General features: G+C 42.9%; 1 protein-coding gene across 1 annotated transcript; it reads right to left on the reverse strand.

Annotated features, from left to right (window-relative positions):
- Window positions 1-4,014: 4,014 nt before the first annotated feature.
- On the reverse strand, window positions 4,015-12,099 carry slc35f4 (solute carrier family 35 member F4). Its single transcript, XM_084569596.1, has 7 exons — window positions 11,907-12,099; window positions 7,226-7,526; window positions 6,658-6,877; window positions 6,445-6,570; window positions 6,161-6,353; window positions 5,604-5,693; window positions 4,015-5,046 (listed from the first exon to the last, which is right to left on the reverse strand). Exons 1-7 carry the CDS (start codon window positions 11,980-11,982, stop codon window positions 4,805-4,807), a joined length of 1,248 nt encoding a protein of 415 aa, XP_084425722.1. The 5' UTR covers window positions 11,983-12,099; the 3' UTR covers window positions 4,015-4,804.
- Window positions 12,100-12,352: the final 253 nt, after the last annotated feature.

The raw sequence follows: 12,352 nt of genomic DNA on the forward strand, positions 1-12,352 counted from the left end.
GAACAGAAGTTGTTTGTTAAAAAGTCCCTCTACACTGAAGACGTGGAGATATTTAGGCTCCAACAGGCAGCTGGGGTCCAAATGGTTTCCTGTGGTCTCATCCCAGAAGATATCCCTCTCTGTGGTCCTCCTCACCAGCTTCAGCTGCTGGATCCCTTTTGCATTTGGGACTCCCAACAAAAAAGGACAAATTAAATAAGCAAATCCTATTGAAATCTGTCACCAGGCCACTCTTAGATTTCGGTTATAATCATATCAGAGCCTACCATTAGCTGTGTAGACAACCTTTTGTCTTCTCTGCTCTCTGGCTCGCCAAAGGTGGGCTTGGCGTTGTTGATGAGTCTGTTGGGTGACAGCTATCTGGGCCTCCAGAAACCCTCCCTGCAAACACAACAGCTCCACAAGTAATCTGATTTACATCTACGCTGTACTGTAAAAAGTATGAGAAGCTTCCAATACTGTGTGTGATTTGTGGTATTTGTAGCTGAAAATTATCATGAAACTGTCACGACTATGGTTTTCTTTGTGTCTGCAAGTTTGTATCTCATAGTGGAGACTTTTCTGTTCCCTGTACCCTGAAAATAGATCCCATCGAGGGCCAGTCATGGTTGTAGACCACCCCACTTTCCACTCCAGCGGTACTTTAATCAGATCCACTGGGAGAGGACAAGGGCTCATCTCACAGTTGTCTCTCTCCCTCTCTCTCTCTACCCCCATCTTTTCCTTTCTACTCCATCTTCCCGCTACTCGCTCTCTCTGTCGCTCTCAAGCACTGCAGCACACTTTAATTTTTCCACTGTAAAACTGTATGATCTGAATTATTGATGTTATAGATGCACTACACCTAGTCCATACTTTGTCAAGAGGCTTTACCTGAACCGTTCTCCTGGTGCCTGTCTGGCCGGCTGTAAAAAACTGATGGACACCCCCATCTCTGCGGTCCCTGCCCTGCAACAAACATTGAAATTCCTTATAGGGGTTTCAGATGGCATGAGGGTGATGCCGGGATGGTCAGCAGGGATATATTTCTTGCTTTGAAGTACCATGGGAATTTGATTGGCAGCATTTGTGTGGCTAATATCAAAGGCCAATGGTTGCAGTGCCTGAGGAGAGATAATGACGGGATGTCTGGGTAAAAATCTCAACCATCCAGAAACAATAATGCAAAATTATAAGTTCCAGAGCAATTGTGAGTTAGTCAACGGCATTAGGCATCTGATTTTGTCATGCTAACCTGGGGTCTTCTGGGGGGATGAGAATGAATGATGCTTGAATTGATTTTTGGTTCTGGGGGTGAACTTCCTGCAAAGCATGTTTCTTACAGCACATACACACAATCAGTATTACAAAACGGAGTGATATATATATATATAAAAAAAGGAAACGGCACAAGTGGGAATTTGGCTAACCTGAAAGTGAGGAAAGAGTTATTTCCTGTTTCAGTGGAGGCAAAGTTGTTCTCCTCTGTCCCAGAGATCCTGATGCTTGCTCCATGCTGAGTGGCAGAGCAGGAAAGGTCCACTGTGGTTTGGGCTGCTGTCCTTGTTCTTGCAAACTATTACATGGAGCCACTTTACGCAGTCTGGGTCTAGAGTCCGTAGAGCCCATTGTCTTTTTCTCTATCCAAACAGCTTAAAAGCTAAAATGTGTGTTTCTCCAGTATAAGTTACATGTAGACATGTAAAGTTAAATAGTTGCTAATAACCTTCTTAAAGTTTAATGGTAATCTCACCTTTTATTGTCTTCTTGTCAATCGTTCAGTCCCTGTGGCTTTTTGCCTCTAAAAAAAACAACATCAGTTACAGAATAACTGCACTGAGAAGAAACTCTCCACATTTCCAAATTTATTCCAGTGGCTTTCAAGCAAACCGGGTGGTCTTCACGTCTTCCCTGGTGCCTGACTTAATATTTGTCCCGAAGCATCGCCGCCTGGTGCCAAAATACAAATGCAACAAACACTTTTGATAGTGGTAAAAAGAAAAGGTGCGTACTTCATCCCTGCCTCTGTACTTGGCACATTCATTGTAATGAGCGTGGTTTCTATGGCAACTCTCCCTACAGGTTACTTTGTAACTCATAAGTTAATGCTTGAAAGAACCTGTTATTTTTCTTGCACCCCCCCTTTAGTTTGTAAAAGCCCAGAGGGGCGAGGAGAGAGGCAGGATTGTAGGGAGTAGTTAACTGACTGAAAAATATGATTCCAGCAGCGCTTATAAAAACACAATGAGTACGCTGTTACAGCCGTGGGTCATCGTGGCTGCTTGTCAAGTAGTAACGTTCTCTGCTTTTGGTATAAATCATGTGGGGACTGTTTGTCCTCCTCATGTATTACGTTATTAGCCATGGCTCATGAAGTCATTCAGTCCATCTACTGATCCACCGCTTTGGTTAAGAATGAATTATTGTCAGCTACTGGTGAGACTGATTGTGTGTAAAGGATGGAATCTGAAGACGTTTGGTTTGTACTGAAATATCCCATCAGCCATGGCAGTGAAATTGACCTTTGAATACTGGCTCTGTTTGCAGTGGCGATCCTAGGTTCTGGGGGCCCCAAGACAAAGACCTATGTGGAAGTATTGATGATGCACTGTAGGGCCCTCATAGGTTTAAGAAAGTTTATGGTTGCCATTGCAAAATATGCCCAAAGGTACCCATCTAGGTCCCTCCATTTTTTTATTTTTTTTTTGCGGGGCACCAACAATTTCTCAGTTTGCTTGTGGCAGTGCACACCTTTGTCCTTCAGATGTCCTGATGTTTCCAGCTACGTTACCTTTATATACAGCTAAATATGATGCAGTGTTTTAGCTTATTTTGTTCTTTACACTATTAGTTGTGTCATGTTACTTTGCAAAATGTTGATTCCAGGGCCCCTTTAGCAAATTACACTGACTGACATTCATTATGGACAAACCTTGTTGCACTGTTTTGGGGTTCCTCCTTTATTTTCTACGCCTCTCTGTCAAAGTAATTTTGGATTGTGTGCAAAACACGTGTTGCTCTGGCTAAAGCAGTATTTACATTATAAGACCCCTCTGTTGGTGTCTTTTATCGGCCTCCATCTGGGTGCCTGTGGCCCTTATAAATTAAACTTTGAACATTACACAGTCCTTTGCCTCTTCTGGCTCATTTATTTTAATATGTTAAACTACCGCCACAACTGTTTGACTGAAACTGTCATCTCAGCAAATGCTTCATTAGAGATTTCAACTCACTGACTGCACTCCACCATAACGGCACCGTGGGTGTGACTCCAGGGAGAGAGTGTGTGTGTGTGACAAAGAGTGATGTCGAAAGAAATTATTCCACTGACACCCTCCTCATCTCAACAGTGCCATTTGGACCAAAACCTAATTTAGTCACCGTGCTATGTGATACTAGGAAGTCATTTTGACAAGTGCCTATCACACCATTATGCTCTGCAGGCAAACAAGTCCTGTGGGCTTTGACCAATGCCAGACACTTACTCATTTTTACCACAGATTGTCTGTATCTGTGAAAGACGTTTGTAAACTCTGTCTTTTTCTGTCTGTGTGTACGTCTCTGAAGGCTAAGTGCAGCTCAGAAAAGCACTGCATAATGTATTACAGTAAGGAGAGTTCTGCAAAGTCACCGCTGCTAAATCAATGCAATGCACTTTGCAGATTACTAATATTATGTGGTTCACACCACATAGTTCTGCTAAAAATACAGTACTAGGACATGATACATCGGTATGCGGTTGAAAGAACAGCAGTCTGGTTTATATTGACTCTTATAGGGCTATAAATAGTGAGCACATCTCATCTCTTTCTATATCTTGACCTGAGTCCTACTTTCTATTAAACTAGCCCAGAAATAATACTGGCCCAGAAATAATCAAATATAAATATATTAAATGAATATACTAGCCATAAAAGTTCAGCCCACAAGCTTTTAATATGTATTTTAATAAATATGTGTCTTTTTCTGTCTATTCTGGTCATACAACCTATACAGAGGGTTTTGTGTACACAGTATTATGTGTCTTTTAACTATAAAACGTAATCGTATACCCTACTGTTAGTATTTCTGGATCTTTTTCCTATGTTTGATTATCATCTGGGTCATCGTAGTATGTTAATGTACATGTAGGATGCCAGGCTGCACAGTTAATGCACCTATATGCTTACTGCAGTTCTCTGTTTAGAGACAATGATGTTCTTTTACACTTTGTATAACCTGGAAATTCATGTATCCTTGTTAATTCTGATGCAAGCGACAAAGATTTTCCAGAATACCAATAAACAACTAACACCAAGTACACATTGAGAACAGGGAGGCACTGCTTTTTGGAGGGTTTTACATCTTTTATTAGAAAATCAAAAGGGCCTGTACATTACGCATAGTATAATTGCCATTCTTGTATATAATACTATTCAGTAAGACTTAAAATTAATACTCTTATTGATACAGATCTAAATAAATATCATAAATACATATAAGATTGAGCCAAACTGGCCCTGCCAATATTTATATTCACAGAATACAGTCCGCAGAGCACATCAGGGGAAGCCAGTCAGCTCTTAGTTTTGGGTGCGTGCGAGGGACGGAGCGTGGCAAGTATTTCAAGAAAGTAAATAACACTTTCAGCTATTTTTAGTTTGCATGATCCATAAATGTCCCCTTTGTGTTGTTAAGTGACAGAGACTGAGGTACATCTCCAGAGTGAAGTTCAAGACAATACTTCCTGTCTTCCTGATGAGTGAGTCCCTTTGGACAGAACATCCCACTACTGGATGGGTGGGCACTGGAGGAATATGAGCAGACGGTCAACATCAGAGCGACGTCACGCCAAGGGAATGGAGACGGTGCCATTTGCCCGACTGCGGCTTCGAGTGTGGACGCTGGACTCTGTGAGCTCCTCGCCGTGTTCCTCAGACTTCTTGTCTGCAATGGTGGTCAGGAAGCTCAGCGTGACTGAGTCCCACTCCTCAGGCAGCAGCAGGAGGAGGAAGCCCAGGCAGATGATGCAGGTGGCTGCCAGGCGCACCACGCTGAAGATCACCTCATGTTTCAAAACATCAACGGCTACAGCAGGAAAAAGAAAAACGGGAACAAAAGAGGGAGCCAAAGAGCAGGATGGGGAATGAGGATGGGGGAGAAACGAAAACAAATGAAGATTAATTACATAAAGTAAGATAAACCACAGGACACTGCGGCTGTAGAGGATGAGAGTAGCAAATGCGGCTTATAATCAGCACAAGTGATCCACTTTATCCTCTGTGTCTTTGCGGTTTGGAGCTCTGGGACAAGTTGGCGTAACCCACTGACCTTCATACAGTCCATCGTTGTTAAAGAAAACAACTCGTCTGCAGGCATTTAGTGTCGCCTTGGCAACCTGATCCTCCCTCAGCGAGAGGATAGTTGCAGGGTCTGTCGAGGCACATTGATGATTGGGTTTCCAGGATGAGAGGGGCAGACTTGCTGCGTAAACAGTTCGCTACAGTGGCCTTAAGTGCTGACCTCTCAGTACAAAACCACATTCTGCGTGGTCATTTACTCTCTTTCCCCACAATCACGGTCGTTAATGTAATCAAGGATTAAAAATTAGTCCGTTGAAATTAATTCTTAAAAAGAAACCTCACCTGCATTGCCTGGCACACTGAGCAGTGTTCCTATGGAGATGAGAATGGGGTAAGTGAGCACCACTCCAACATGGACCAAGATGTTGAACACTGTAGGAGATGAGGAAGACGTCGTAAATTACAAGTGAATCAAAGCTGCAACAATTAATTAATCAAATGACTATTTCTTGCACAGATTTAATAGAATCAATAAATTCTTTCTTGGCTTTCCGTAGAAGCTTGTACAACCATTCATAGTACCACTGCAACTCTTCAGGGAATGTCCCATCCTTCAACCTTCAAAATAAATTGTGTTTTTTTTTTTTTTTTTACATATGAAGCTTTTAGCCTATATGGTGGACGAAATGCATACGCTTCATGTCAGACAAAATAATCACAATATCAGCTAAAGATTTGGATAGGAATTTTTGATTATTTCATGACATGTTATAGATCTAGTGATTAATTGAAAAGAACTGGAAATGAATAGTTGCAGCCTTAAACTTAATTCAAAACACTTGGTTCATTGAAACACATGTCATGTCTCCCTCTTGACGAGGATGTGCATGCAGTCTTACCCAGCCACAGTCCTGCCAGTCCACACATGTATCCCCAGGGCAGTGAGGACAGAGAGCCCCAGTGCTCTACTTTAGTGAAGTAGAGGATGAGGGGCACGCAGGAGATGAAGATGAGGTTGAAAAATCCCATGGTGGAAAGAAAATGAGCCACTTCTCCAAGGTTGGCGCTGCCGAGGAACATCTTGAACAACACCTGGATTGTGAGGAAATGATAACAAACTTGAAGTTAACGCGAGTATTTCAATCACACAAACTTCAAATTGCAATGTTCTTGGCAGTCTGACCTTGTAGAGAGCTGAAGTTGAGGCTGACCCCACAGCCAGTGCCACACCCACAAAGGAATCACCATGGAAACCATCAGCATAAGCCATCATGACGATACCTGTGATGGCCATTATGGCCGCCACAATCTGTAGACAGAGATTCAGAGCCATCTATAACACCAGCACCAGCGGAAAGAATAATACAAATGATTTTTTTTATGTTTTCATACAGACCCGAACACCCATGAAGCGATCCTTGAGGACAATCCATGACAGGAGAAAGACAAAGGCCTTGTGGCAGCAGTAGAGGGCAGAGACATCAGTGGCGGTCAGTTTCTTCAAGGCTAAGAGGTACAGGTAGTTGGTGAGTGTCCACAGGATTGAGAAGGGTGCCGTCCTCTTTACGAAAAGCTTGAGAGTCATTCCATCCTCCCCAAAGAGCCTGCTGCACTCCCTGTTAGAAAGAAACACAACAGGAAAAAAAAGTTGTCTCAGACTTCTTTGCCTCTCAGAAAATTGTCATAATTTGGAAGACTATACTTAGAGGAAGGAAATGTTGGTTGCTCCTCCTATTGTACAGTATAGTCAAGTGATTTAAAATGTGTTGCAGCTGAATATAAAGAGCAGCAAAGCTTTCAGGGGCCTTTAATGGAGCTTTTGTTGTAACGTGATACTAAGCTCACTGTAAAAAAAAGTCTATTTACTTTTGATTCCACCACAGTGATAATACAGCGTAAAAATAACTTTAGTAAGCACGCATATTCTGTGTAATCGTATTGCAATTTTTTTTTTGGAAGTTTACCTGAATTTCTGTATGGGTGTCTGCTTGTCCCGTGTGGTAACTACATGCCCCGAGTAGTAGATAGGAAAGAAGAGGATGTTCCAGTTGCTGCTGAACCAGGAGATGAAGAAGGGACAGGAGAATGACTGGAAGGTCAGCTTCACCACCTGAGTCGTGCCCACCCAGGAGGAGGAAACACACAGCACCATGAGCAGACCACCCAGCACCTTCAGAGCGGTGTTGGTGCACTTATGGTAGGACCGGCTCTCTCCGCTGGTCTCACTGCCAGGTGTCTCGGCATGCGACTCTGAACCATCCTCTCCTGATGACAGACAGGAAAGGAAGAAGAAAGTCAAAGAAAATTCATTGTCCAAATTTGTTTTATCTGCAAAACCTTCACAGAGGTGAGTTCCTTTAAAAATCTAATGTCTAAACTTAGCATGTGCTACACTATATTGCCCACACTATGACTCCCTGGCTGGGATCCTGCATTTATTGATCACTCGTCCTCAGTGATCACTACCTCAGTTAGCATTTCTTGCTGCAAAGGCACTAACACACGAGCCAGGGCTTTGTTCAAAATGTGTCGGGTTAGCATGGTGGCCGTGCATGTCATAAATAGCTTTGCCGCCTCATGATGCAGCATCTACTGTACAGCCATTGTAGTCAGGTGTGCACAGAAACCTGACGCCCAGAAAGCAAGACTAAACCTAACCACATGACATTCCACAAGAAAGTCATGTCAACCTTGGAAGTTGCGCTACATTCCTGCCGTGAAAAGGGTTCCTGTGGGGCACGGTGAAACACGTGAATGAGAATCTTATAGAGCAAAACGCCAACATGTAGTAACACCAAATAAACATGTAGATAGATTTATTTTAATCTTATGCCAGTGACGCACGGGATATCTGGCTCAGTGCCCTAATGGACTGCAGGAGTAAGTGGCTTCTGGGCTTTAACTGTGCTGTATAATATGTGAAGTGCTGTGAGTGTGGAAGCATTTCTGGAAAGAGCTCAGATGCGTTCTTTACCTTTCAAGAGTGTGATCAATTTACACCAGGGCAGGAATAAAAGATGACATGTGCCGGGCGCTGCCCAAGCTCTCTTTGCTAATTCAGCACGTAAAGCTCTGCCATTTCCACCATGGCTACAGACACTGGAGAAGACTAAAACTTGCAGCAGTAGTGTCTCTCCTCTACAGTAACGCCATTATTGCATCTGATAGTAATTTATTTGTTAGGTGCTTGGAGACATTAGCAGTATGGCATTGGGAGTAGAATCAGTGACATGTATTTTGAAAGTGGACTGTAATCACAAATAAAAATGTGTAGCGCAACTCTTCAAAGAACCAATGACTGATAAGAATATGCATTCAGTATAGCCAGATATCCTGTTTATTGGACACAAGGAGAGGAAGAAGCCATGAAACCTTTAAGCACAAGGCTTCGAACTGAAGAAGCTAAACGTCTTTGAGAAACTCTCCCAGTCCAGTTGCCTTTCTTTAACGTTTTTGGATATACCATGAGCTGGATGACTGAGAACCTTCACAGACAACAGATAAGTAACTTCATTTATCAATAAAAGAGCTCCAAGGTCTTACTACCTTAACTTTATAAGCTTGAATGAAAGCTTGAGATCATAGGCACCAAGTAAGAGTATTTAAGTGATGTAAGTGATGCTGTAACTGTACCCAAGTCACAGATGAGAGCCACATGAATGCAGTGATGGAAAAAGTATTTAGATCTTAGAAATTCCAAGGCCTTCAGTAAAATTATAATGTAATTATATGGTCCACAGTGCAGAAATGAAAATAACCACTTAGAGAGCAGTTACCAACAACCCTCAAACTATGGGTGACAAAGGAAACCATTAGCATCCAGAGAATATAACAGTGACTTCGTCTGACACACTCAGACTTTTTCAGTCCACTTCAGTTGATGACAGACTGTAAACATGCCCTCAAGAAGCACAAAGATAAAACCCTCATGTCCAACATTTCACTTTGCTCTGAGCAGATCCACAGTATGAGGAGAAACAAAATGTTCGACATAATACAGTTTAGTTTCTCCAGGATCACAGAGGGATTTGGTCTAATTACATTCTGTAACAGCAAGGATTCTTAATCAGCCTAATGACCCTTGTTAGAGGTAAGCTGGAAAAGGGAGATCTGATATTTCTGCAACAGAGGTGCAGCTCTTTATTTGGTCATTTATGTCTGCTTTTCTTCATCGGTTTGCGTTTCACAGCACAGACAAAACCTAAAGCTTTTAGTGTTGCATGCGAGCTCCTCTGCCCTGAGGTAAAAAGCCACTACAGGCTGATCTGGTGCCAAGATGCGGTAATATAATAACTCTACTATCCCCCTGCTTCATGAAACCAGCTCTCGTGGCCGAAATTGCATTTTCACAACAGACAGCGTTATTGCTGACTAATGTTGGTGCTAAAAAGTTGCAAAAGAAAGAAGGATCACTGCCATACACTGGCTGACAGCACAGTATTGCAGAAAAATGCTCTACTAAAGCAGAAAACTGCTATTTGAGGTTAAATTTGAGACTCAGAGTAAGTGTAGCTAATTGTAACAGAACTCAAATTCAGTGGTAGTAGTCTAAAAGTACTTGGACTTTTTAACTGAGCGCCAAATGTCACAAATAACTTGGTGCATAATTGTGAGCCCTGGTGGTTTTACAGAATGATGAACAGATTTGTCAGGTCCCAGATGTGATTATATGAGGTTTGAACGAATTCCAATGTTTTATAGTCGACTAATATGTGGTGATATGTGGTCAACACTATAAACACCGTCAGTCTGATACTTATAATATGCGGCTCTCAGCTCTGCCATAACTTCCGTCTCTTTCATGGTGCATTAACTGACATCAAGGACAAAAAACACTCTCTACAACCACAGCAACAATGTCGACTAATAGAACGCAACAGAACTGAACGTAAACAATACTGTGCGCTACAGATATGTATAACCTATATAAATCGGCACCATCAATAGCATTTAATAGTACTTAACAGATAAAAAAGTGGTATATCTCCAAAGCCTTTTCCCTGTATAGCAGCTAAAGGTCTAATGACTTTAGACAATGAAATTCACCAACAAGGCCCTGCGACCTGTCCAGGGTGTACCCCGCCACTCGCCCGATGACAGGTGGGATAGGCCCCAGCAGACCCCTGCGACCCTTAACAGGAATAAGCGGGTACAGAAGATGAATGAATGAATGAATGAATGAATGAATGAATGAATTCACCAACAAATTGTGGATTCTTCTCTCTGTCACGGCAATTGACTGCACCGTTCCTCTGGTAGCATTAGTAGATGCCTTTTCAGATGAGTTTGTAATGCAGTAGTGCATTTGTTACATATTCTGCATGTCACGGAAGAATGGGCTTCATCTTAAGTTAAATATTTCCACACTCTTGATGAACCGCTGCTAGTTTGCTTTAAGACACACTGGGCTCCTCACCTGCCTTCTCGGAGCCGTCGTGTTATTATTGTCACGTCAATTTCCCTGTGGGAACCTCCCTAAGGGATCAATAAAGTTGTCTATCTATCTATCTATCTATCTATCTGATCGGCGACTAGTCGACTTCCTGCTTAAAGCATCATGGCACAGCAGGAAAGTCGACTAGTCAACTAGTCGGTACAGCCCTTATTATATAATATCGAGAAGATTAAAATACGGACTCTAAATATTCATTCATTCATTCATCTTCTGTAACCGCTTGTTCCTGTTAAGGGTCGTGGGGTCTGCTGGAGCCTATCTCAGCTGTCATCGGGCGAGAGGCGGGGTACACCCTGGTCCGGTCGCCAGTCTATCAGACTCTAAATATACAACCAAATATTAACAAAAGGGCTGGAATATCTGCTTATTTGAAATGGAGACAAGCTCCGTTCTACCTCTGTCAAAGGAGAAAGAACTGACAGGATACTGGCGCAAGTGTTAATTCTCGTTAGATAAAACACGGGGCTGCTGCCATTCACTACAAAGGTTATCCACTCTGTGTGACGCAGTATGATGCTCCAACTGTACACCAGTGACACTGATTGATGGAGCCCCGCTGAAACCAGTAAGAAGCTCACAGTAGCGCCTACGGTGGTAGCTAGGCTTACTACAAAATGTTTTAAGTCTTTTTCCAAATTAGGTCAGAAGAGGTGGCATGGATATGGTGATACAGATATGGTATCACTCTAAGATCTCTGTTACATAAGTTCATGGTGAAGGGCTTTTGTGAGAGTGGAGACGCTCAATCAGATGAGAGGAAGCTGCCTAACAGATGTGAAAGCAGCTGACTTGGGCCTGTTTGTTATTTTTTACATGAGTGCTGGGCCACGAAGGGCAGCCAAAAACAACCGAACATATGCTGCTTCTCTCCCACTTCCTCTCAACGTTGTAGGCAGGAGACTGAACATCCATCAACATAAATCTGTTACAAAGCTGTTTCAAAGCATTTGCCTGACATTCATTTCTGAGGTCACATGTTCCAAGTAAATGCAGCATAGACTTAAGACTTAGTATATCACACTCTTTGTATTTCATATCACTACACTCTATATACTCTGCCATATAAATAAAAATACTCTATAGTTTTAAGTATCTAATTCTGCCAACATTTAAATTCCTAACTAATCACATAATGTATACACAGTTTAATATAAACAGCATCTTGGGCCTCTCTGGTTCTTTCAGTTTACCTTCAGAGTTGGGGCAGGTCAGAACCTGAGTGCTGTAGGAGCTGAGAGGAGCCACTCGGGCTGAGTGCTTCTTCATTCTCCACTGGGGCCCCCACACACTGTCCTCCCCTGGAAGGTGTGTGTATTTGAATGTGAGTCTAGTAGTGTGCCTGGGATGCTGCACGCTCAGCAGCTCCTCCCGCTAGCTCCGTGCATCCTCAGACTCCTGACTCCTCCGCTTATACTTCACGCTCTTGACTGCCCCACCACCCCCACCTCCTCCCAGATCTCTGTCAACTCTTCTGTCTTCTTCCCAGCACTCCAGTCCGGACTCTCCGTTCCTCTCCGGCCCAGCGCTCTCGCTGTTAACTGGTGCTCGCGCTCTGTTTCTGTCTGGATAGTGACACAGCTCAGTGGAGATAGCTCAGTGGAAGTGCAGCGAAGTGGAGACTCTACTGTTGCACTGT

Source organism: Chelon labrosus (genome assembly GCF_963514085.1).
Source record: "Chelon labrosus genome assembly, chromosome: 20".
Lineage (NCBI taxonomy): Eukaryota > Metazoa > Chordata > Actinopteri > Mugiliformes > Mugilidae > Chelon > Chelon labrosus.